Below are 25877 nucleotides of genomic sequence, written 5' to 3' on the forward strand. Positions count from 1 at the left end.
GCCTTCCCAGGCAGTGGAGAGGGTAGATGAGCTTTTGGCCATCCCCCATCTCCGCAGTCTCCGCAGCTGTGAGACTTTGGCTGCCTGGTGATGGAAATGACAATGCGGTAACACAATTTGAAGTGATAAGAGCAGCAAGCCCATTTTGGGCTGTGGGGCTGGCTGGGAGAGACCTGTACCAACTAATTGGCCTCAGAGGGGAAGCACACGCTTGCAGGCGTGAAAGCATCGGGAGAGATTTCTCACAGGGAATGAGAGTGGGAACAAATGAAACAATGATCAAGACATCTGGGAAGTACAGACTGGGGAGATCCATTACCAAGCTGCTGTGGATTTCTTGCAGGGTTAGTTCTGTTCTGGATAGAGCTGGAGGCTTTTACTTAATATTAATTAACCTGCTGATGATATTCTCCACTGGAATGTTGCAGTGACCAGAGATCCTGACACACCTTCACCAGCAGGTAACATCTGGGTCTCAGGAAATGGTTATTCTTTGTCTTTCTGCTACTCTGCTTTATGACAAAGTAAAGTCTTAGCATCCAGTAAAGGATACTTGCAAGGTTGTGTTCAATTTGCTCCACGTGCATGGCATGGGACATATGCTTTTTTCCAGGGGAATTAGAAAGGTTTGTCACAAATAAGATTTTTAAAAGTTAAAAAGAAAAAAGAAAGCTCGAAGTCCTTCTAATCCAGTGCTCTGACTGTAATTTTCAGGTCTTCTGACAGATACCTTGGCAAAGGCAGACATAAAGAGAACTACAAGGTTTTTCAGAACATATACAGGAAAAATAATTGCTGCTTCTTGGGGTGCTGATGTGAAAAGGTTTTATTCGTTGTGATGTAAAAAGCAGCAGCAATCTGCATTCTTTCTGATTTTTTTTTGCTATTAAATAAACCGTAAACCAATGCAAACATACCTCATATTGATCTCCTGGGCAGAGCCGGGCGAAGCCAGCCAGACCTGAGAAGGAAAGACATGAGGGGCTGTGGGAGAGCCTGGGCTGCAAGCCCAGTGGTGTCCAGCAGTGGGGTGCCCAAGGCCATTGCTGCTGCGCTTGGACAGGAGAGGATGGCTGCTCCCCACAGCCCACCCATCCGCTTGCTGGGAGGTGGCTTTAACCCCCCCTCTTACTTCTGCCTCCCTTCCCCCCTTAATTTTCTTTCTATATTTTTGGTACAAAATTAATTGGTTGGGGCTTCCTGCATAAGAAAGATTTGCACTTCCCATCTGTTTTTCCTGAAGAGCTGAAAGTTTCCTTTTATATAATAATTGTAGAAAAAGAAGAAACAGCTTCCTGACATCATCTGGCTTCAGAAGCTCAGCTTAACACCCTTGCTATCATGTGGTGTAGGTGAGCTGCTGAATACCATGTAGTGCTTGCTGATCAACACTAATCACACCAAGCTGTACACTTTAACACAGATTTCCTTTTAGTACATCTTAATAGAGACACAGCAAATGAGACAGGCTCCTTCTGCTTGGCATTTCCTTAACATTATCATTTCCATAGGAGCTGAGTATCTTTCAATAGTAAATACATCACAAAAAGTGACTGACATCTTGAGATTTATCTCATCTTTCCCCAGAAGGGGAGTGGTACAGCAAAGCACTAATGTTTGCTTGATCTTTTTAATTTTTTTTTTTAAGGTAGGACATGATGATGCTATTTCTATACTGGCACTGTGCATATGAAGAGAAAGTTTCCTGAGGGACCATGCTGAAATCCCAGGGATGTTACTGTCCCTCTCCTAGCCTTGCCACCTGCTCTCCTACAGGATTGAACTGGTTCTTTTTTCCTTCAGAGGGAACCTCTCCTTTCTCACAGACTTCCTCAGTAGGTAGCTGCTGCACTCGTTTTGGTATAGAAATTTACCCAGCTTTGCCTGGGTAAGCCTAAAACTATGCTGCTAGTGTTGCAATGCCCAAAGAAACCATCTTGAGGAGACATACAAAGCCTGTGGCAGAGAAAAGAATGAAACCAAAATTGCTGGGGTCTTCAGGCTGCATTTGTCTTGAAGGGCCATGACTGGACATATATAGGTGTGTATACAAGTCAAAGCGCAAGAATGATGAGCCCTAGTATGATGAGCCTGTTGGGCTGAATTAGTCCTAAGCTCTGCATGCAGTCATGGCCTGTCCCTGTGATCTGCTGATCCTCCTCTTCCATTTCACCAGAAAAGAGTTTTCTTTGCTCATCTCACTGTCTAGCCCTTACAGAGGGGCCCTTGCACAGCACTCATATTACCAATTCCTTCCTAGTTTATTTACTGTTTATAAATAATTCAAGCTTACTAGCACTTCACTGCTGCTTCTTCCTCCCCAGGCACGCTTTTGTAAGTGAATTTGATCTCTGCTGGGTTACATCACTGAAAGTATCTGAGGAAAATAAAAGGTCCTTTTGTTGTTCAGTGGATGGGGTTGGAGGGTGGGTAAACACAGCTTATAATTCCACAGGGATGTTGTCCAGACTTGAGGTCTGTGAGTGGTGACTGGCCCAACCAGGCTGGTCAAGTCTCTTCAGCCTGATGTAGAGGGGGCTAAGAGCTGACTTGATTACAGGGGATAAGTACTTTCCTAGGAAACAACATTCTAGTAACTGCCTGGCTTTCGGGGACTAAACACATGGCAGGAGCCAATGGTTACTATACAAGCACTGTGCTTGTAATGCAAATGAAATGGGAGATTGCTCCTGGGGTGTCAGCATAAGTAATTAGGGAATAGGGTCCTTACATGGCTGTGGTAAGGTGGCAGGGCCACCTGGAGCTCATGCAGCCTGTACAGCCCTGCCCATGTGCAGGATGCTGGACATGTGAACACTTGGACTGTGGTTGCTGGTGCTGGGCTCCATGCTGCAGAGCCCCTGGATATACGTCAGGCCAGTGTATTGCCCTCCTTGTGTTAGACAGCTGGGCTTTTCACCTCCTGATGTCCTGGCACTTCCAACAGGTATAGCGACACTTCCCTATACATCGTAACAGGACACACTGATTCCATACAGGAACTTCTAAATTTCCACGGTTTAATTTCAACACCTGATGAATCCCTGAGCAGTAATCTAAGCCTGCTGACAAGTTTATTATCTTTATTTTGAAAAATGATTAGGCTTTTTTTGTTGGGTTATTTTTTAATATCAGTGATAAAAACACAGTGTGGGTCCCCTGCTTCCTGACAGCACTGTGTAGGTTGGCTTGCTTTCAGTGTAAGTGACAGAGGGCACAAAATAAAAATAACTTTCACTGGAATGGCTAGGAACAGATAAGCTTTGGGGAGAGGAATGCTTTGATTTTAAATTAGATCCTAAAGTTAGCTGGATATGCTGCAGTATAACTTAAGGGAGGAGCTTGCTCTGTGATCTGCAGGCTTTTGTGCTAGAGCTGTTGTCAGCTTTAGCAATAGCAATGGCTGGATTGTCCTATTGTATTCCTGTTCCTAGGGAAAACTATCTAAATAGAAATCTCAGATGTCCTCATTAAAGAATACTTAACGATACAGCTCTTTGCTATTTTCTAATTTGGGCTTCTTTATGTTATGAGAACTGTGTTCAGAGGTAGCTGTTTTTCGTGGTTTGTGCTCAGGTCTCACACATGAGTGCAGCACCTGACTTCTCAAGAGCCCAAGAGCTTTGCTGGAGGGTTTGGACGTAGAAAAGAGAAGGGGCCAGACCTCTTTCAGCGCAGCCATTTGTGACACCATGACATCTTCTGCAACATGTCCTGCTGTCAGGAACTGTGCATTGCACTGCATTTATAGCAAGTAAAGGAACACTTTGAGGGACGTGGCATGATGCAGTTCCCTTTCTACACTACGTGACCTCATGTTTCCTTCAGCATGTTCATGCTGTGATTCTGCTGTGGGTTTTTGTATAGCAGTATCGGCTTAGTCTCTCTATGTTCATCTTGTCACTTTACATCTATGCATCTTTGACTGCCTCTCCAGTACTGAAGAGTGGGCACTTTAAAACCTGAGTTTGGGTGCTGTGGGATGGAGCTAGGAGAACTCTAACAGCTGCTGCACTTGTTTTCTCTCATATGTGAGCACAGAGTAACTATTTTAATTTAATCTAAGATAGATCATGTCAGTGCAACCACAAGAAACAACTAACTCAACTGTGACAAGGCAGGCAGAATCAAAACCCTGTATGAGATTTGTAAGCTCTAAAAAATCCACCAGCAGATTTTTTAAATGGCAAGATTTCAAGTGAAGAATTAAGAGTGCATGAGTATTTAGATGCTGATTTTGTTTCATAGAACTATTTTCAGGCCAGTGATTGAAGATCCAAAAAAAGATATCCCCCCACAATCTCTTCTTTAAGAGTCTTAAAGAGATAACAGGATTAGCAATACCCGGTGATCCACTGATGCTTCAAGTAAAACTGATTCCATTGTATTCAAAGCCATAAAGTACCCTGTCATAAAGACAAGGAGGAAAATGGAAAGGTGGATGCCACCACAGAGTTATCTAGGTGTTTAAATGGTAAACTACCCCAGCTCTTAGCTTTTTTACATTTGTTCGAAAATAGCAGTAATCAAGATCAGCAAAAGTAAAGGACTTAGAAACATCTGATGTCAAATTAAGGAAGTATTTTGAACTTCAGCTCCGTGGGCATTCACATAATTTCCCAGTCATCTTCTTAAAGGATTATGAAAAGGCAAAAGGTACAGCAGCCTTCGAAATTGAATTGCTTTGGCTGTCAGGAGGAGTGTTAGAGGGAGGTAATTAGCTTTGAAGACAAGAAGCAGCATCTCAGCTTTGATGTTCCTGGCTCTGTGATCCCTGCCAGTGGGCAGGGGTGTAAGCTGGGGGTTTGAGGGTTCAGCAATGCCTGTGGTGGGGGGAAAACCACACCTATCATAAATACACAACACACCAGCGTGTCTCGATGCCCTCAGTAGCGTGCACAGCAACTGCTACTATTTTGGAGAAAGAAGGAAAAGGTGAAAAGGCAATTACCTTTCATCTTGATGCAAAACTCCCCCAATAGGTTTTCCAGCTCTGCTTCTATGGTACACATGTTCTGTGTTGGAAAAGAGTACAGTGAGGTCAGACAAACCCTCTTTCTGCCTTTTTTTCTTTTTCCCTTTTTTTTTTTTTTTAAAGATCTGTTTGGAAGGGAAGATTCTCCTATGCAGATGAAAGCTGTGCTGCAATAAAATCAGTCTGCCAGAGCCATCCTTGCTCTTTAGCTAGGTCTGACCCTAAAAATGGCATCTGAGCTATGCCTGCTCCCGCCAAAGCTGAATGTAACCCCGAGCTCTTCTTCTGTTGCACTCTAATCCTCCCATTGGCACAGGGCAGTTGTGGGCCTTGAAGCGTAACCTGGTCACTATCCTATTCCCCTCCAGCCAGGACATGTGCCAGCAGCAACTCTATGCCAAAGCGGCTCACAGCATGATTTAGTCTATCAAGAAACATGGACTACATTAAGAAAAAAAGACTGTGTGAGACATTATCAGACCCAATCTGGTTCTTCCATCAGATTTAGGAAAGTTGTTACAGTTTGTGCGCTGAGATGTTTGCAATACTATTAGACCCTTGTTCATCTACTGCCTGTTTAATAAAATACATATAAGTAAGTAAAATAGGATGGGATGCAGCAGATGTCTGTATAAATGTGGGTTTCAGCCAACCTGCTATCCCAAAATCTGCAGTGGTTGGAGTATAATTAGGATCAGGGCAGATTTATGCTTTTTTTCTTGTGCAGCAGTTCCTGGGTATAACCCTGCTCTCATAGAGCATAAACATTATTATTTCACGGAACTCGTTGGGCCCATGTAACCTCTCTTTCTAAGTCACCAAGTATTCACCAGAAGACAAATAAATATTAAATAAACAAACAAATAAATAATTCTCTGCAAGTTTGCTTTTAATTTTTTTATCTGGATGAAACTCTCCCTGAAACCAGTGGCAAAGTTCCCATGGCCTTCAAGCAGCATGAGGGCAAAAAGTAAACTGATGGGGATGTACCTCTGTGTACTCCTTGTAACTCCTGTTGATTTCAGTTAAACTCTCCCGAGCTGCTTTGCTGGCAGGAGACACTGCAAAGGCTTGCTTCATTTTGCTGGCACCATCGCAGAGACGTCTTTGGATACAATAGGCTTCATAAAGCTCATCCACCTAATGGGAACAGGGAAAGTGTGTTGGAAAAAGAACCCAGAAAACCCATCAAAATAAGACCAGCAATGAAGTCATTTGCATTATAAGGAAACTCAGCCAAGCTGTTAGATCCAGTGGAGAGGCTGAGCAAATGAAGCTGTGATACTGTTACAGTCTGTGAAAAAGAAACACAAGATAAAAATGACTTCCAGTGTAAAAATCTCATTACAGTAGATGCTGCCAGCAATTCATCTGCCTGCCCTGCTTGCCTTTAACCATAGCTACTCCCTTTCCCCCATACACTGGGCTATGTACAACAGTAACAGTAGGGCAGGCATGCAGCAAGCCTCTCAAATATATTGGTGTGGAAAAGCTTTTTCAAAGGCAACTGCAATGTCCACACTGCCAAATGGGACTGGATGCATTAAATGGCACATTTAACAGGGACAGCAATGTCTTCTGTATTGCTAAGGTCAGCTGTGGATCAAGGCTGTTGCAGTATTTGACTAATAGGTAGTATTGGAAGGTGGGAGTGATTTTTGGAATTCTCACTGCCCATCCTCCAGAAACCGGGAGTCATAGTCAGAATCAGCACACGTAAAGGGCTTAGGAACAGCTGATGTCAAATCAAGAAAGTATTTTGAACTTCAGCCCTGAGGCTGATAATTTCCTAGTCATCTTCTTAAACTCCTTTGGCATAACTTAGACACCCAACAATTCGTAAGCACTCTGGAAGTTTTGCAAAACCTAGTCACACACTGCTCATCTGGATCTAGCTTCAGAGTGCAATGGATTTACATGTCTCATGCTTTGGTTTCCCTTTTCCCTCTATTCCTTGCACTAAATGTATATATTTATTCCATCTGAGAGGTTCAGGAGGAGTCTACAGTGATATATATGTTTCCTAGCAGAATTTCTCTCTATGAAAGCACACAGTGCCTTGACTTGTTAGTGTACGACTTTGTATTGCTGCATTAAAGATGAGCCTCATGCAACAATCCAGGCATCTTCCAAATCCCATATTCCAAGCCTGTTTAACCTCTAACAAAATGTTCTGTTGCTTATTTGTTTGGAATGGGACTGGTCCTCATGACAGCTTCAAAGCCTTAGGTCGGCTTTTCCAAGGCTATCTTGGATACCTGGTGTCTGAAGCCTCTGACTTGAGGGATCCCTAACCAAAACAGGGACTGCTTTGCAAAGTGAAAGAGTTCGGCAAAGGGTAACGGGGGCACAGGTAGCATTTTGCCATTTCAAAGTTACAAAATAAGCTTCTTGGAGTCACTCCTATGTCTTTTTCAAGTCAGCAAGTTAAAGACAGCCACTATAAATAGCTGTCACTTGGTATTAACTTCTGCCATCAGGGTGAAGCGTTAGCCTAGGGTCGATGTTGTGCCCTGGCCCATGGTACACAGCTAGGGCATGCTCATTTGCCCCATAAATACATGGGGTGTGCTGCTGTGCTTCCCATTTTCCTCGTTTTGCTTCCTCTACAGACTGGGACAGAATGCATTGCTCTGGCTCTGATTTGGTACTGCTGAAAAAGACCTTCTCTATTGGACAGAGCCTTGGGCGACATGGTCTAGTGTGAGGTGTCCCTGCCCATGGCAGGGGGGTTGGAACTAGATGATCTTAAGGTCCTTTCCAACCCAAACCGTTGTATAATTCTATCACTACAAAGAAAGATGTTTCTTTACCTGCGCCAGCCCGTAAGCTTTAACACAGCACAGCTCAGTTCCTTTTGTCTCTGTTGCTGTGGGTTACGGAAAGTGAACTAATGTACTCGGCAAGCTTGAGTAATACTGACCAGCATTACCTCTTGCTTTTGGTGCTTTTCAGTCCTATAATAAGCCCGGAAACCATTAACTCCAAGCAGGCTGGAGTGGGAAGGACTTGAATGGAAATGTTCTTTAAGCACTAATTTTGCCATTCATGTTGCCAGCAAGAGAGAAGGTGGTTTGGGGAACAAAATTTCAGTCTATTGCCTTATGATTTATATTTTTTTTTCAGCTCCAAGAGCAAGAGAAAACTCAAATTAAAAGGTTTGGATGGGTTGTTATAATTGCAGCACTTCAAGCTGCGTGAGCACTTTTCAAATGACTCTCAAAAGACATTTCATCCATCAAAAATAATTCATTCTTTTGTCAGGCTCAGAAAAGCAACTAATCGCTAGCAGATATGTTTATAAGTAAAAGAATACACACCATGGATTTTGTCCAGCTGTAAAATGTATTAGTATAAATCACAAGTACCTCTACTGAATACTCTCACCGATGTGATCAAGTGGATGTGGGCCTCAAACCACGCAGCAAAAGCGTTAGCAGTGAAATCCAGAAATAAATCCAATCTAGCTGCTGCATACAGTAGAGACAACTGCTGAATTAAATTACTTTCAGATGCAACTCTCCTACCTATAGTTTTAACAATAAGAATGCACTGAGATAGATTTTCCCAGCCAGTGTCCAACCCTATGTTCTCTCTGTACTAACAGCAGGTGGGAGTGTTTCAGGGCACGGCTGGACCTCAGGGGCTACAAACCACGTGGAAGCCTTTCTTTGGCTCTGACCACCGGCCCATCACAGTAAAAATACTGAATCTGGGAGAGGCTTCATCAAGTGAGCCTCCCTGGAGCAGAGGGGTAGCAGAAGGCCAAAGGTTTGTTTTCCTAATAACATAGGAGCAGATGCAGAAGAAAGATGATAGGAGTGCTCATTACCTTGCTAATGTGGAACTCCAGCCTTCTCATGTATCTTTCGACCGCTTTGATTTGCTAGAGGAAAGGAAGAGGCAGAAAGTAAGACACAATTAAATAAATCAGTAAGATACCACCCCACTATCTTTGCTAGTCCCCATGGATCTGAGAGACTCCTTCTCAAAACACACAGGGTTTTGTTGCCCACGAATCTGGAATCAGCTGGCCCACCTCACTACCATTAATCTGCTGCTGACAATGGAGTTCACTGACTTCTGTACCTACTATATTTTCAAACAAAAAAGAGGTTGTCTTTCATGGGATTTATCTATTTTTTAAAAATTCTTAAACAAGAGAGAAAAAATATTAAAAAACAGAGCTTTTTTTACCTACAATATAGTATTTTCAGTACTTTGAAAACCTGTATTAAAATTGATTTCTGAATTTGACAAAATTGATCAGATTTTGAATTTCAAAATCCATTCTCTTCCTTAGCAAACTGTTTTTGCCAGCAAAACCAAGCCTGGCATTTTGGCTGAAAAAAAGCCAGACTTGTTCAGGAAACATTTTTGAAAGTTTTCTTTTTGTTTCACCCAAATTTTCCTGCAGGGAAAAATATGTTCAATTTTTCCTTCCCCAGAACTGCCAGGAGCAGGGATGAGCCGGGGCTTGACCCGGCTCCCACAGAACCCCCTGGGGTGCCCCTGCCAGCCTCTCAGCCACCTGGAGCAGGCAGGGCTGTGTTGCACAAGGTGACGGCTTTAATGGCTGGCAGCTGACAGCAATAGGAGGTCTCACTCCTCTGCCCTCTCTCCTCCCCTTGGCAGGGGTCTGTCTCCCTTCCTGTGCCTGTCCCAGAGCCAGTTTAACTTGACGGACCCCATGACAGGGCTGAAGAGGTAAGTCTGATGCTGGGTTAGCGAGCACAGCTGGTTGGCAGAGTTTCTGGACAATATCCTTGGGAAAAGGAGGGGAGCAGGACTTCTTCCTTTTCAAGAGCAAATTGACAGGTAACTTCTCCATCAACAGTGCTGGCCTGACTAGCAGATCCGGCTGAGAGGTTTCCCATGCCAGCTACTTACACTGTAAGGACACTAACTTCCTTGCAAAACCAGTGTCAAAGGGAGTAACATACCTTATCCAAATCGTACAGGACTCCCTGCAACAGAAAGCACAAAACTGTGATTAATTTTGCAACATAACAGCACCATGAGAAACTTGATGAACCATGAGAAAGTAACATTTGTCAGTTGATAGAAATCAGAAATTGGTCACAAATAAGACCAGGGCTGGAAGGGAAAAGAGCATCAGTGCAAATTCCCTGTATCCCACTCCAACCCCCTGGCTGCCCCAGCACGTCGTGGAGGTTTACTGTGCACCCGCATGATACAAAAGCGTGACACGTACCAGGCGTGAGTTTCTTTTCATGTCTTTTAACTGAGTAGTCAACTTATCCAGCTCTGTCTGGTGAACTTCCAGATACTCACTGTAAACACAAGCCAGAAAAGGGACGCGTGAACTCTGCAGCACATAGTGAGCTGGCTGCTGACCATCCTAAAAGAAAATCTCTCCAACAAATGGCTTGCTTTACTGGATGTGTTTTCACACAAAAACTCATCCACGTCAATCTGTCCTAAATGCAGCTCCCTGCTGCCTTTTGGGGAAAAAATAGGAGCCACATATTTAGCTGTGTATTAGCTGTATATTAGCGGCGTATAGCACTTAGGTTGGTGTTCTCCTCACACTGAACAGCCAGTTTCAAGTTTGCTAATCTGCTGCTTACTTTATGGGCTGGTGCCTTCCAGTCACTGCCATTGTATCTGGCTGGTAAAAGCCCCGTTATCGTCTGGGATGTTATCTTAAAGGATAAATCTCAAAGGATTCCTTAGAATCCTATCTCTGATAGGATTTTAAGAAATTCAGAGTAAAGAAAAAATAATCTAATTGTGAAACCCCAGCGTTTGGGAGCTTTCCTAGCCATTTCAGTGGATATGGGTTTCTGCCCCCTGTATTCCTGTTTCCCATGCAAGTATTTCAGATCCTAAGCGTTACAATCCAGGCTCCAATAGGTATATGTTCCTCTCCTATGATTAAGGATCCCTGTTCCTGTGGTATGTTTCTCTAGGCTCTAAAATGCCACAGAAAGTGTCAATTGGAAGCAGAATAAAGGCTCTTACTCCAGGCCACTCTTCAGGGCTCGATAGACTTCTTCCATCCTTTTAGGCTGGGGCTCTTTGGGCGTGGTGCTGTTCTTATGGCCCAAATTATGCATTTTCTTCACCTTTGCTTGGGGCTTCTTGAGTGCAGAGGAATTTTCAATAAAGGAGTTACACCTGCAAAATGAACATCAAAGAGGAGGAAATCCCTATAAATCACAAGGAGGCGTAGCTTGGAGAAATCTTCTGATATTATCTCTGCTAGCAGAAAGGAATCTGCTGCTGTGCCTGCCAGTTAAAGGACTGTGTTTGTTTACAGGTTAAGAGGTCTGAGCAGCCTGGGACATGCGCTGTAGGCTTTTGATGTGCCAGTTGCCTTGCTGAAATACAAATGTGGGTCTGGAAATGCCAGGCTGAGTCTGAGGCTCATCAGACGTTTCTCTGTCTTATACCATGCCTGTCCTGCCTCACATTGCTCAGCCACAGCCATAAAAGAGCTGAGCTACATCCAGGTGCTAAAAACAAAGGGGAGCCCAGATAATCTCAGCCATAAAACCTGGGGGCTCTTAAGAAAGATTGGGGCTCAGTTAAGAGTGTGTCTGGAGGACAGCAGCACACCACTGGTCTTGAGCATGGACCATATTTAGCTCTGTATGAAAAGGGAGGATAGTTGTGCCGCATATAGGTGAATCTCCTGGGGATAGGTCAGCACCTAATAACCATCGCTGGCTTGAGCTGACAATGGGAGATGGCCCTTTGCCTGCCGTTCCTCCTCAATTGCTAACTGGTGGTCTGGCACTAGGAGATAGTGATTTCCACAAGATTAAATTAATGGTAAAGTAGACCCTGGGGGCATCGGGGACTGGACAACTTGCTAAGTGCCTGATTCAAAGCCCTAAATCCTGTCTAGCTAAAGGGTAGTGCAAGGAAAGCCTCTATGGCCACGCTCTGCCCTGTTTCCAGCAGGACATGAAGGCAGGCAGCCCTGCAAGGGAAACAGAGGTGTTTTGAATTCATAGCAGCACGGCAATGAGAAAACTGTCTTTTAGGTAGCAACAGTCTTAAACTGGGGGCGGTGGGAAGTGTGTTGTGTTCCTGCACATTTCACATGCAGAAAAGATCACTGCATAAGTTAGTAAATTAAAATGATTCTCTGAAATTCTCTCACAGCTCTGAGGCATGTGAGGAAGCCCTGCATTAATGGGGGAGAGGCAAACAGGCACTTGGTAGTTAAGGTAGAGGGTAACAGCTTAATTATACAAACAATACATAGAGAGATTTTTGCCTAGAAGATTTTCTTTCACAACCAGGGAGAAGGCAGTCCTCTGTCACCTCTTTTCCACCTTCACCCCTAAACCCTAGCACTCCCTTAGGACCCGATTTGAAAATTCCCCCTAGAAAGCACAGCACTTGCCTGGAGCGCCTCTCCTGAAGCCCGCTGAAGCCAGCGAAAGACTGGCTTCTAATAATCCCATTAGGACCTCCTGGAGAGAATGAATGTGATCCTATTGACATGATTTCAGGGAGCCTGGAAGATATTCCTGAAAAACAACAGAAAGCAGGTCAGTGACGATGGAGGGTAAGAGGCAGGCAATGAGGCTGGGAGTGCCTGATGTCCATTAGTTATGGTAAGGGGTGACCAAACCCCAGAAAGAGCTGTGAGCCAGAGCACAAATCTGTTTGCATTGCCAAATCATCCTGACCCAAAAATAAAATGGTCCTATTTTAACTTCTGACTTTTGGCCCAGGATCTACTGAAAATGTGCCAGAGACATCGAGAGGGTCTGCATGTGGGACTAGAAACCAGGTGCTTCAGCCTCATAGTCCCAGTGTCATCCCTGATTTCTGCCATGCCTGGCATGCTTCTCCCCCAGTCCTGGTGTCCCCATTTGCTACATCAGGGTGTCCTGGAGATTATTCTGGGAGGGTGCAGAGCTCGTAGGGCACACTCACCATCACTGCAAAGTGATATTGCATATGATAAAATTTTAAAAAGAGGGCTCATTCAGCATGAATCAAGTCCTGCAGCTCCCCTTTGATCCTTGCTCCTTTTCCCCATGGCTGTTCCCACCTGGCTGCTGCAAAGGAAGATGCAGTGGGTATATACACAGCCACGGCATGCCATGATGAGAGAGGGATGCTCTCCATCATGAGAGGTGAGTAAAAAAGCTCCAGGCACCGTATTCTCTGCATATCACACGTTGAGGGGGGAGGCTTCAGCATGCTGGGAGGAAGCCCTTGCTCTGTGTGTTTGCTCATTTCCAATGCCCAGCTCAGCATCTGCACCAAACTAAGGTGATTTCAACCCGCAGAGAAATAGCAAACAAGTGCCATGGTTCACAACAGCTCCATCAACTTGCTGCTGCCACGAGGGTAAAGAGGGGATGTTTCCCTCTTCCTCTACTATGAGAGTGGTGAGGAACAGGTTGCCCAGAGAAGCTGTGGCTGCCCCATCCCTGGCAGTGTTCAAGGCCGGGTTGGACGGGGCTTTGAGCAATCTGGTCTAGTGGAAGGTGTCCCTGCCCATGGCAGGGGGGTTGGAACTAGATGATCTTTGAGGTGCCTTCCAACCCAAACCATTCTATGATTCTATGACTCCAGTGCTGGCCTGGATGGCCCCAGTTCATTTCTCTCCAATAGCTGGGCTGAGGGGTTAGTTTGGTGCCGAGGCAGGATGGCATGGCAGGGGCTGGAGCTGCCTGCAGGCGATGGAGATGATGCCCTGTGAAACCAAGACGTGCAGGCTAAGGAAGTGGAAGTATAAACCATCCTCTCATCCCCACAGATGAGGAATGATTGCAAGCGCCCAAAAAAGCACCCACTTGTGAAGGTGACAGATTTGTAATGTAAACCTTCACAACCAAGCCTATTTGTTAAAGATAAGCACCAAAGCTACGTGGCTCCTGCACAGCAAATACTCACTAGAGAAAGCAAATACGTGGGGAAACGTTGTGTACCGTTCAGTTATATTTAATTAGTAGCACTAAGCTGGGAAAATACTCTTTGAGGTGGCAATAGGTGCCATGGTGAGCTACTGCTTCTCTGTAGAGAGGACTGCGTTGCCTGAGGTGCAGCTTTATCAGGAATATTTCTGCAAGAGCTCTTCTAGGAATACTTCTTCTAGTCCCAGCATTGCCAGTGCTAGTGGTAATGTGAAGCTTTCTCTGTTGCACAAGCAAAACAGTGTACATCTTTCTGTTTTGGATGCAAGGGCTGCCCCTGTGACTTGGCATACCACCTGGGCTGCAACTGCAGTTAAGGCCAGTTCTATCTGCAGGCTCAGGAGAAACTGCAGTGAGGATGCACTTTGGGTAACTTGCACAGGGATAAACGTGCTCCTTCCACAGCTGGAGATACTTGATTCTTCAGTCAGTGAGAGCCCAAATTTGGCCCTGTGCTCACCCCTAGCTCCTTAAGGCTCTCAGCACACCTTTGCAGAGCTGAGCTCTGCTTAGGCTTGCTGCTACCCAGCACCTGACAGAAGCTACTTATCAGCTTCCAGGGTCACACCTCACATCCCAGTAGATGGTACAGCATCCACCCATGCCAGTCTGACAGTTCAAACCCAATCAAGAACCAGCTCCTGAGAGACAAAGTGGAAACCACCCCATCGCGGTACTCTGGGAGTCTGTCTAGCAAGTTCCCCTTGGTTTGCAAATAACCTTAAGACGGTCAGGCTGCCTGCCGAATGCTCCCATTTGCATACAAGGATTTGCATTAAAAGCTGGGTCCGGAGAGCCAATGAGCAGAAAATCCCTTGCAAGTGTTCAGCACTTGCATTGTTTGATAGGATGATTAACACACACCCTGACAGCAGCTGGAGACCTACGAGGGCAGAAGCTAAACAACACTGACAGTCAGAGGAGATTTAACTCCATAAACATCAGCCATTCCTCAATAAACCAAGGTGAATAAAATCAGCTTGAATTTGGGTGCTAATCATGATCACATTTGCTATAAAAATATAATTACTTCAGATTCAAACCTCAAAATGCTAACATCTTCCACACAATATCTTCTGCATTAATGTTTCACATTAATACAGATCTGAAAGATGAACGTGTTTGCCTCTGAACAAAATCTGTGTCCAGATGTGACCATGTGCAGACACACTGGAAGTGTTTTGGTTGTCTTTTCCTTTGAGTAAACTTAAAAAATTAATAATTTTTGAAAAGGTATTTACTTATTTTCTTTATTTTGCTCAAGCACTCAGATGGCTTTGCAATGCTTTAGTAGCTAAGACTTTCCTTGAGATACCAGAAGGAAGTGTGGAAGAAGTGCAATTGAAATGCAAATTGAAAACCTGCCTGGAGCTGCTTTTGCTTTGCTTTTGCATAAAATGGTCAGAACTCAGAGCCCAGATAGGCTTGTACTCTCTCTATATATTATATATAATCTTGGTGATTAATTTGTGTTTAGTTTCTGTACAGAAGAAAACTGTGATAAAAGGAGGTAACAGAGTAGGAACTGATGAAATCTCCTAGTTACTTTTCAGTTTGTCAGATTAGAGGTTGACCCCACTGTACAAACACAATCTGTTCTTAAGATCTAAACTTATATTGTTGACATCTGAAATACTTCCAACTGACCTTACAAAATAACACTGACTCCACCAGCAGCAGCCGCTTAGCCCAGACTCACATAGACAGCGGCTGCATATGGGCACCACGTCACTGGATTATTTATGATACCTACAGCTAGCAAAGACACTTTGAGTAATGAGTATTTGCCACATTATTGTAATATACTTTGCCTCTTAAACCATTCACAGGCCTCTGTTCTATCAGCTAAATAGATCTACCTCTGCATTTAATAATACAGTTGTATTCTGACTATATGCATAGATATAGTCACTAGTATAATTCCAGTTAGGCTCAGCCCACAAAGACTTAGCCAGATCTTTTGCTGACCTGACTGGTATCCCTGCAGATGAACACTACTAAAGAGATTTTGGTGCTACTCCAATGTAGTGATCAAGTTTCTAAGTCTGCATTTAGTAGTCATATGACATAATGCTCCTCTCTTCTAGATAGACACAGCATAAACTTTGCTCTCAATATAAAGCATATTGCACATCTAAAATGATATTAAATGCTTTTGAGATTCAAGAGATCCACTTCAGCAGTGGATGCATTGCTTACATTTTTAAATCTATATAGCTGACGAACCACTGGTGTTTCATTTTAAAAAGTCACCAGTCTGCTTACTGCTAATGTAGAAACATAATTAATATAATTAGTACTGCCCATGCTAAGTGCATGGCAGTTGAATGATGAGCCCATCAGTGAGTCGAGGGATAAGGTGAAATCCTATCAGCACTCTTTCCCTGCCCTATTCTCTGATAGCTTGCAGCAGGGAATGGCAGATAATTGACGATGTCTCTGCCCCAGGGAAATAAAAGTCCCCTCTCCCAGCTCTGCTTTCAGTCTGGAAACGGGAAAACAGCTGAGCCTGAGCTAATAGGAGGGGAAGGGACCATCAAGCCCATCACTTCCTCAGGGCTGCCCTCTCTTCATCACCTTCAGCATGGACCCCCACCTCCCATAATGCACAAGTATTTGAGAAACAGCATGGACATCAATCCAAGCTAAAAGATGGGAAATTCAGTCAGAAACATATGTGTTAAATCTAGACTAACTTATGCATGGCCCCTTTTTGTTTGCTTTTTCCGCATGGTATTTTTTTTTCACCACATTTTGAGGGGAAGTTGGTTTTGCTACACATCTGCTAGCAACCGTGTAAAGTTGCAATAAATAGACCAGTGATAATGGTGCCCTTGATTCCTCCTGTTCTCTCCTTGTAGCAGCTATTGTTATGGCTCTGGGTCTAGGGTTTGCTGTAGGTTGTTAGGGAGCTGTCTGCACCTGAGGGTCCATGGAATAGGGGCTTCAAGGACATTTCAGTATTATGGATAATCCTTGATTAAATAGGAATGAGGGGTAGGACTCAATGAATGAAAAGATCCTTAATAATCCTTTGTTCCTGTATTTTTTTTTTTTGTATGACACATGTTTCAAGGTCCACTTGGGATCTAAGGAGCTGCAATCCCTACAATGAGATGGTTTGTATGTTGTTCCTTCTGCTGATCTGTGGCCTGCAGGGTGCCCATTAAAAATTGGTGATAAATATTTAGGTTAAGGTAAGCTGAGGGGGTCCTCTAAACTAATGTGAGTGGATGGCTACAGAAGTCAACTGATTCTATTTTGCATGCTAACAATATTTCTTACCTGCAAACTTGGGGTATATCTAACAAATGAACTGGTATCTTTCTGAATAATGAAAGAATTTGTTCCTCTTTCATCTGTGTCAAGGTCTATGTTCTGCTTATCAGACTAGCCGGCCAAAGATAAAAACTTTAAATTGCAGTAAGATCACATTCAGGAGTGTGCATCTCCAAAAGAATAAATCCAGTAAAGGAAGAAACTAGTTATACCCTAGAAGTCATGTCTTCCTCCCAGCTAGCCAGTTCTTTCTGCTTTGTACTCGTAAACCCAAAGAGCAAGTTAAATTCTGAACTTACTCAGGCTCAGTTCAATGACGAGCTCATTCAGTGCACCTTCAGCTGGTGTTGCTTGCTTTTGTAGCTTGAAGTCTAGTCATTTTTAATATTTAGTTTCCAACTTCTTCCTTCTGACTTAATTGAATCACCCTGGCAATATGAGGCCAGCATGGCCAGTAGCCCAAATAACCACCTGGAATTTATGGTTTCCATGTTTCTTAGGCTCCTAGAAGGCACAGGGGTACGCATCTTGGATGAAAACATAGACATTCTTGTGGATGGTTTTTTAATATAAAAATTTGACAATATATATGGGTAAGAGCGCTCAGGAGCATTATAAAAACTTCCACAAGAAACTTAATTCTCACACCAGAGGTTTTACACTTTCAGGACAAAAACTCTTAGGCATTAGTGCACAGGCTCGTAATTCCTGGGTACGTCAGGAACATTTCTGTAGGATGGGATCTCCTGGAAGCAGCTGTAGAAAGGCATCTTCTGTTGATCATTGGATTACATGAATTATGACTTTCATGGCACATTTTATGCTCCCAGTGATTGGGCTGCTCCTTCCTTGTGCAGAGTAGCATTTGCCAGAGCTGTACAGACATGTGAGCTCCATCTGAAGAACTATTCTTGGTTGCCAGAACAAAATCATGTGCATTTTTTCCATCAAAGTCCAAGGCTATGAGATTCCTAAATAGCAGCATATGGCTATACTGACAAGCACACTTCCCAAGCCTACATCAGCCGGTGAAAGGCCAGCCGATCTGTGAGCTTCAAATGTTAATTTTAACATACAGAACAAGAGCCACGTGGGCTTACGAGCATGGCTGCAGAGAGCAGCATTGCACAGAGAAGGAGCTATAGCTGACACGGCTCCCTCTCTTTCAAATGGGAGTTGTGGGTGCACCCAGGTCATGCTTGGGTAGGCATCAATGCTGTTGGTAGCCACATATTCCTGCCCCAGCACAAGAAGGTAAACTTCTGCCCCACCTCTTAGAGCAACAAGAATCTTAGTTTAGCCCACCACAGTGTGTCCTGCCCTCAGTGGCAGCCTGAGGTGGGTCTTTTCCCCAGCCATGGACATCCAAACCTTGCCACCATGTATCCAGCAGGATCTCTCCGAAGGCTTGTGCTCACTTTTCACTGTCGCTTTATCTGTATCAGTGACACCTACAGTGATTCTTTCTTTTATTAGTCTCAATTCAACACCTTCAGTTTGGGTGGATTCAGTTTTTACAATGCACAAAGAAGTGTTTATGCAACTCATGCACTTTTTATAGCTCTATTTAAGCCTGTAGCTGGGAGCTTTACTTTGCCATGCAGAAATCCCTACGAGTGAGCACAAGGCACCGTTACCTATTTCTAAGAAATGAAAATGTTAGATTTGGGTATTTTGTTGCCAAATTTTACGTTTTGTTTCAAATAATGTTCTTCCCAAGACTTGATACTGGTAGCAAGACTTGTACTTTATGGTCTCATTTCTGTAAGAACATTTTTTATGTTGAATGTAAGGACATTTTCAACTCGAATGCTACAGTATTTGCTAGCTCATCACTAGACACCCCGAGCAGAAACACAAATTGTCTACCATCTGGAATAGCTCATGCTGTTTTTCTGTTCTTTCTACCCAAATTGGATGTACATAAACCAAAAAGCGATAATAATAGTAAGAAAAAGCTAACAGCGAAGGTCAGTAGCAAAACGGTAAAGAGTATGTGGCTGTAAATGTATAGGACCTGATACTCCCACTGCAATATAGCTCCATAAATTCAGTAAGCATCGGTCATCTTTCACACCAGTCTAGCTGCTAAAGTCAGTGTGGGGACTTTCAACTTTATCTTTTATTTTTTCTCTAAAACATGCATTTGGCTCTAACTCTCATCACCTCACAAGCAAAGAAACCGTGACTGGCGGTGGCTAAGGTAAAAGCAGCATCCCTTTTGTCTTATACCATGATTAGCTTTCTTCCTGCCCTTTTTGTAGCTACTCTTTCACCAGAGGTCTTGGTACATGACCCATTTTCCCTTCTGGGGAGCCACAAACTGCCCTTTCTTTTGCTTAACCTCCCCTCAAAGAAACACTGACAGTACTGCTCCTTACCCTTGGTACAGCACGTGCTGAAACCATAAGGAAAGGGAAATGCAAATGAGTTATTTCACTGTAATAAACCCAAGAAAAATAAATTTAATCCTAAATGGTTCCCGTGCATGACAGATGGGTTCATGGTCACTGACCTCCTTTTTCTCAGTTCCAGCATTTGTTTCTCTCTGGCAGCTGGAGTGAGTGTGTGCATGAGCCCACGTGGTGCCCTCCCTAATGCCATTCCCTTACAGCACTAGGAACACGGAGCAATCATATTCAGCTGGCATTAGTGTAGATAAGCAAAATTTGGTCTGTAACAGTGTGTACGAATGTGGCTGGGGGATCAGAATCCAGCTGTCTAATTAGATTTGACGTTCGTTCGTTTCACACCCACCCCACTATGCAGAATTATCTTTGATTAGAAGTCTGCTCCAATTCTACTCATCATTGATTATTCTTCATGTCAATCAATAATTTAATTAAAAACAAAGCCCCCCTGCCATTCAAGTGCCAGCAAGTAATCTAAAGAAAATGCATTTCTGAAAATCAACTGAAAATGATCCTCTTGTGCTTTGAGCACACCTTTCCCCAAATCCCTAACACCAATTCAGGGCGAGTGACCTGCACACATAGTGAATCACGCTGTCATTTCAGCAGTACTACGCAGTAGTAAAGGTGGAAGGCTTTGTGCTGCTCTGTTCTCTATCTCTATATTAGAAGATAAACTACAAGGAGTGATCTTGTGTTAAGTACTAAGACTAGCATGATGCCAAACAGGCTGTGGGAACTACTCTGTCCAGCAGCAACCTGGCTACTTCTCTACCTCTTTTGGCACAAGCCACTGAACACTGCCTGGCTGACCACACATATTGCGTGGAATTTCAATTTCTCAGCTCAGATCACATAAAGCAATCAACCTATTCTGCACTTCTGCAAGCATTAGCCGTAGGGGAGGCCTAGGAAGCCATGAGTGGTGCTGGGGGTCTCCCTTGTCCTTTACTGACCAACAGTAACATTTGGATGAGCCTAGGAGTAAGATCTGAGAACAAGTAGGGTAAGTTATCCCTGATATCAATAAATGCAACACTGGTAGGAGTCTTTTGTCAAAATCCATGATGAGACTGAGCAGTGACCTAAATTTGTGTGTCAAGTGCAAGCAGTAGAGTGGCTTCACTTTCTCAGACTGTGTAAGCAATGAACATAAAAACCTTCTCACTGGCAAGAGAGAAAAGCAGTGACCCAGCAGTGTTTAATATAAAATCATCCTTAAGAGTGCTGCTTTCCTTTATTACTTGGCACCAGTATTTCTGCTGTTTACAACTCTCATTTAATGCAGACGGCAGCAGCATGGGCAAGGACAGCAAGCAGAGCATACAACCTCTTTGCGTCTGCAGTAAAGTAAATGCATCAAGTAAACACATGTAGGATGGTTTTGGTAACCAGTGGGCTGCTCTAGAGATTATTTGTTTTGCTTCAGACAAGACAGACAAATTGTAGCTGTACTTGGTATCCATTCCAGGTACACTCTAATATAACCATGAGCCAGCTAAATTAAACAAATAAGACAGGCTTCTCATCCCTGAAAGGAAAGTAAAACATCATCGTTGTTAAATCCTTTCAGTTGCTAATGAGATACAAACACTTTGCTACTCCTCTTTAAATACATGGGATTAGGGTGACTTAAACTGCTCTGGATGTTTATATGATCATTCTATTTCAAGGGGCATCTTAATGGCACATTGCTCACTAAAGTATTGTTGAAGATACATCACTACATGTTTTAGGGAAGAGGATCTTTAAAGCTAAGCATTCTTGTCCCAGACACAAGCATTGCAACAACGGATTTGTTTAATCTTTTCAACACCTCACAAGTGTGGCCATTTCAAAAGCACTGCCATAAAAGTCCTGTGTTACTTCATTTATATTTGGCTATAGCATGTGTCTGAAGCTCTCCTCTAGTACGTCATGTAGTTGAACACTGTCCATGCACAACCAAGAGAGGCTGTGTGCTCAGATGTTACTCTCTTGTCTTTTGGATTTGGTTCATTTAAATTCAATACTTGAATCTTGTGCTAGAGAAGACCTTACATATATGATTTCTGTAAGTTTTACTTAAAGTTATGGCAGAGGTTATTATTCTTCTGGCTAGAGCATTTTAATCTTCAAAACTCTGGAAGGTATAACAGACAACAGTGCCTATCTAATATCACTAAACAGCCTAAACTTCCAAAGCACTACCTTCTTTAAGCAGGATCATTAAAGGAGCTGTAAAAAGCAGCTGCAAGACATTTGATGCAGGATAAGGGAAATATATGGTAGGTAGAGAGTCCCTCTTGGAAAAGCTTGTTAATGGTGCTGGTACTGGAGAAGAGATCTGACCACCAACAGGGCAGTTGAGCAAAACCAGGAAGGTGCTTTCTATGTGCAAGAGACCTGATTGTAGCCTTCCAGTTCTTATAGGGGGCTTATAAGAAGAAGGGGTAAGACTTTTTAGCAGAGCCTGTTGTGATAGGACAAGGAGTAATGGTTTTAAACTAAAAGAGGGCAGATTGAGACTAGATATAATGAAGAATTTTTTTTATTATAAGGGTGGTGAAACACTGGCACAGATTGCCCAGAGAGGTGGTAGGTGCCCCATCCCTCTAACCATTCAAGATCAGGTTGCATGGGGTTCTGGGCAACCCGATCTAGTTGAAGATGTCCCTGCTTACTGCCAGGGGGTTGGACTAGATGACCTTTAAAGATCCCTTCCAACTCAAATTCTACTATGATTCTAAGTTTCTCACCATAGAAAAGCTGTTCCCTCTTGAATCTGCAAGGGCTTTCTGCTCCTTGGAGCAAAGGAGGCTACACTACTCGAGCAATCACTGCCGCAGATTTGGTTTTGGGCCAGTTCGCGCTCTACCACACAACTACTGGGCATGGTTTGGGAACTGGCACGGGCCAAGGACCATTCCCAAAGCAGTCTTCATGTGTTTTCCTCTTTTGGAGAACAGGGGAGTTCAATGCCATGGATACAGGCTCGTCTGTGCCTGTTGCCATTAGTGCCTGAGAACAATTCTAAATGCTCGTAGTTTATTGTCACAGACACAGCCAATGCAAACCTGATAAAACCCTTAAATATGCAGCAAGTAGATCCAGTCAGGTTAAATTGGTAAATTTAATCTGTAGTGAACATTAAATACAAAAATCTTGAGTTTAAAAGTCATACGCTCCAGCCATGCTATAGGATTAGTTACCATTTGAGTCTTTTAGACATGGAGACATTACGGATAAACCGAGCATGGATTGAATAGATCTGACAGCGTTTATTGTCACTGAACTACAAGGCAATTATCTTGTGTAACTTTTCATTGCGCAAATTAAAGCAGCAGTCATCTCAGCACAGCTTTGCTTTTCCACAGTCTGCCATTTAAAGGAAAAACCCACTGGGGCTATTGCAGGCTAATGGCAAGCTTATAGGAATGACCCCATAGCTTGTTCTCCACTGCCCTCCTACTCTCCTCCTGTTGAGATTTCTGCATTTTCCAATTCACATCACAGTAATGGACTGTCATTGAGGGTATAGGAAAAGGAGGGATATAATGGTTTTATATGATGATGGAAAACTAGTATGTCCTTTTGCCAATGGAAGCAATTGTCTTCCTCACCTCATGGCAGCATGACATGCCCACAAGAAAAAACAGTGGCTGGAGAAATTATGCATACAGCATTTGCTTTATGCTCACATAGGAGCTGTTATGCTGGATCCACCAGTCCCTTCTTCTGGTGCTGGGAAGGAGGATTATTTTCTTTATAACGGCAGAGCCAGGAAAGAATGGGGAAAAAAGCAACCCCTTGCTGGATAACTGCAGATGAAAAGCCATCTAACCTTCAGGGAGCTTTGGCTTTCAGTGTAGGGCATGGAAATCAAATATATTGCAAGTGCTTCCAGTCCAGCACCTGCGTGCATGGAAGCAAGGCTTTGTGGTCCAGCTGCCATCTGGGGAGATGATGGAAACATCTCCCTCTGATTTCAAAGAAAGCACGACCTTAGTATATGCAGGCAGGATTTTAAGCTGATTATTCTCCAGCCTCAGCTGAAGTAATAGCATTTTTAATATGGTTTTGGTTTGGTTTTGTGTAGCACAGATGACTTAGAGAGCATTTCCAGCTCTTGGCTTTATTAATCTGAGTATCTAATAAACTAAACACTCATCTCTGTTTACTTTAGCGGGCATCTATTCTTCTTCATAAGGTTTTGTGTATATCTAAGTAGATGTGGCCTGCGAGCGTTGCATTGAATTCAGAAAAAAGCCTCACGGTTCAAAGAGCACCTCACAGTCAATTGCTTCCTATCCCACAATCATCTCTGTGCAAACCTCCAAGTCCTTCTTTGAACTAACAAAATGGTATATCGCGGATGTACCGAACAAGACAAGGAAAGGGCAGGCAGTCACGCAGGACTTGACTCATTATACACTTAATTGAGCATTAGCATTTTTTCAACAGCATCATCATCCACAGATGCGCCTGTATGGTTGGAAAAGCGCACAGGAACAGCTGTTATTACCATAATTCAGCAATGCTTGCAGGGATGAGCAGAGAAAAGGGTGTCTTCATACCCGGGAAGACTCCCTGGCCAAAGACTACTCACAGGGACGTTATTGCACAAAGCTGTAACATACATCCCTACTTCTGCACCAGAATCAAAGTTTTAAAACCAAACGTTTTTGAATTAAATACCAACAGAGGACGTCAGGTTGCTTAATTATGGAAAAGGCCTTTTCCCTCATGTTATACAATTAGAAAACACCTATCAGACTTTGACTACAGAGCTACATCGAATGCCCTACCTGCCTGCCTGCAACAGTACCACAAGCAAGTGCCACCAACTCAGCCCCAAGCACAAGCCCCACTCCCCAAGACTTCTGGGGCATCTTCAAAGGGTATGTTCAGTACAAACCCTATTTTTTCCTCTGGTTTGCCTCAGTCTTCTAGCAGATGCAAGATAAATTCAACAAAGAAGAAATTGAGGGACAAGTCAAGCTGTTTTGGCTGGTCGGAGAGTGAGATGATAATTTGGGGAATGAGAAAGGAAGCTGCGGTGCTCAACCTTGCCCTGTCTGTTGAAACATGAACTCCTGCAGCTATCTGCAGGTGGTTATTTGCCTATCATCTCCAACAGATTTCACTGTAGATGAGTTCCTTCCTTTGGTCAGCTCAGATAGAAATGTTTAAATAATCATAGGGTCAGTCTAGTTTGGTCTTTTGTAGAGGTGAAGGCACAAGCTAAAACCAGAACCTCAGTCATTACTAGATAGATATTCTCTACCGCAACTGCTTTTTGGAGTTGATGGATGGCTTGAAGTTTTTCTGTTGGCGATGTTTTCAGGACAAAGTCTGACAAATATCTGAGTGTCACAGATAATGGGGTTTTTGAATTAAAATAGAAAAAGGTTTCTTGCAGAAGGGATTATTTGAAACAGATCTGGTGTCACTGAAGGGTTACCAACAGGCTGCCTGACCTGGGAAGCTCTAACTGCTGCAGCTAATCAGGCTGTTTGACAGCCAGGAGAGAGGGCAGGCTGTGAGCAGTGGGACAGCAGTAATGAGGTGGCTGGCTCTGCCAGCCAGGGTCAGCTTACTGGAGGCATCAGAGACCAGAGAGCTTCTGATGCTTTAAAAGGGCTGGAAGATAAAATGTATTATTGTGACTACTTCATGTGTTGCACCATTTCCAGGGAACTGTCAGCTTCAATTTGTTCCTCCCATTGAAGAGAAGAAAGATGCTCGCATACTTCTGTGCTAATCCATCATTTCTTTTGTGCTGGCTAGGGAGTAAAAAATAGAGGGAACCCTTGTAACATAAAAACACAGCAGAAAAAGGTAACTTTAGGAAAGAAAACCCAGTTAGTTCTTGCATCACGCTTAGAGGACTCACTTCTTATTGAGGCCACTGGGTGCAGAAACTGAATGCAAAGACCAAGGCAACATCTGTGCTGTGGCTGCCAAAAAGCAACTCAAGAACACCAAGGAACTTGCTCTTCTCCGCACCTTCCAGTGAGCAGGGCAGCGGGTACTGGCATTTGCTTTTTGATCATGGCCGGGATACATCCAATTCCTGGAGCCTTGCTCCTGCTCCCTAATTAACCGGGACATGGCTGGGGAGGGGGAGATCCTCTTTCTTCCCAGCAGCACCAGATCCAGCAGCAGAGATACTTCAAAGCTGGAGTTGGAAAGCCAAAACTTGGCGGGTTGAATACAAACCCCCTGGATGCAGATCTGTAGTGACAGGAGAAGGGGTGATGGTTTTAAACTAAAAACTGGGTAGATTTAGATTAGATATAAGGAAGAAATTTGTTATGATGTGGC

At 43.6% G+C, this 25877-nt stretch overlaps 1 protein-coding gene across 3 annotated transcripts in view; it reads right to left on the minus strand.

The window, feature by feature from the left end:
• RIPOR2 (RHO family interacting cell polarization regulator 2) overlaps window positions 1-25877 on the minus strand; it is a 67947-nt gene that overhangs the window by 21793 nt on the left and 20277 nt on the right. For all 3 annotated transcript variants that reach the window (XM_030506091.2, XM_030506082.1, XM_030506099.1), the window contains exons 2-9: window positions 12354-12480; window positions 10961-11116; window positions 10191-10269; window positions 9919-9942; window positions 8808-8861; window positions 5966-6115; window positions 4952-5015; window positions 918-961 (exon numbers count right to left, since the gene is read on the minus strand). In XM_030506091.2, coding sequence (XP_030361951.1) covers window positions 918-961; window positions 4952-5015; window positions 5966-6115; window positions 8808-8861; window positions 9919-9942; window positions 10191-10269; window positions 10961-11116; window positions 12354-12480 — 698 coding nt within the window. The remainder of the gene's footprint in view (window positions 1-917; window positions 962-4951; window positions 5016-5965; window positions 6116-8807; window positions 8862-9918; window positions 9943-10190; window positions 10270-10960; window positions 11117-12353; window positions 12481-25877) is intronic.

The sequence above is a fragment of the Strigops habroptila genome, chromosome 1, assembly GCF_004027225.2.
Source record: "Strigops habroptila isolate Jane chromosome 1, bStrHab1.2.pri, whole genome shotgun sequence".
NCBI classification, from domain to species: domain Eukaryota; kingdom Metazoa; phylum Chordata; class Aves; order Psittaciformes; family Psittacidae; genus Strigops; species Strigops habroptila.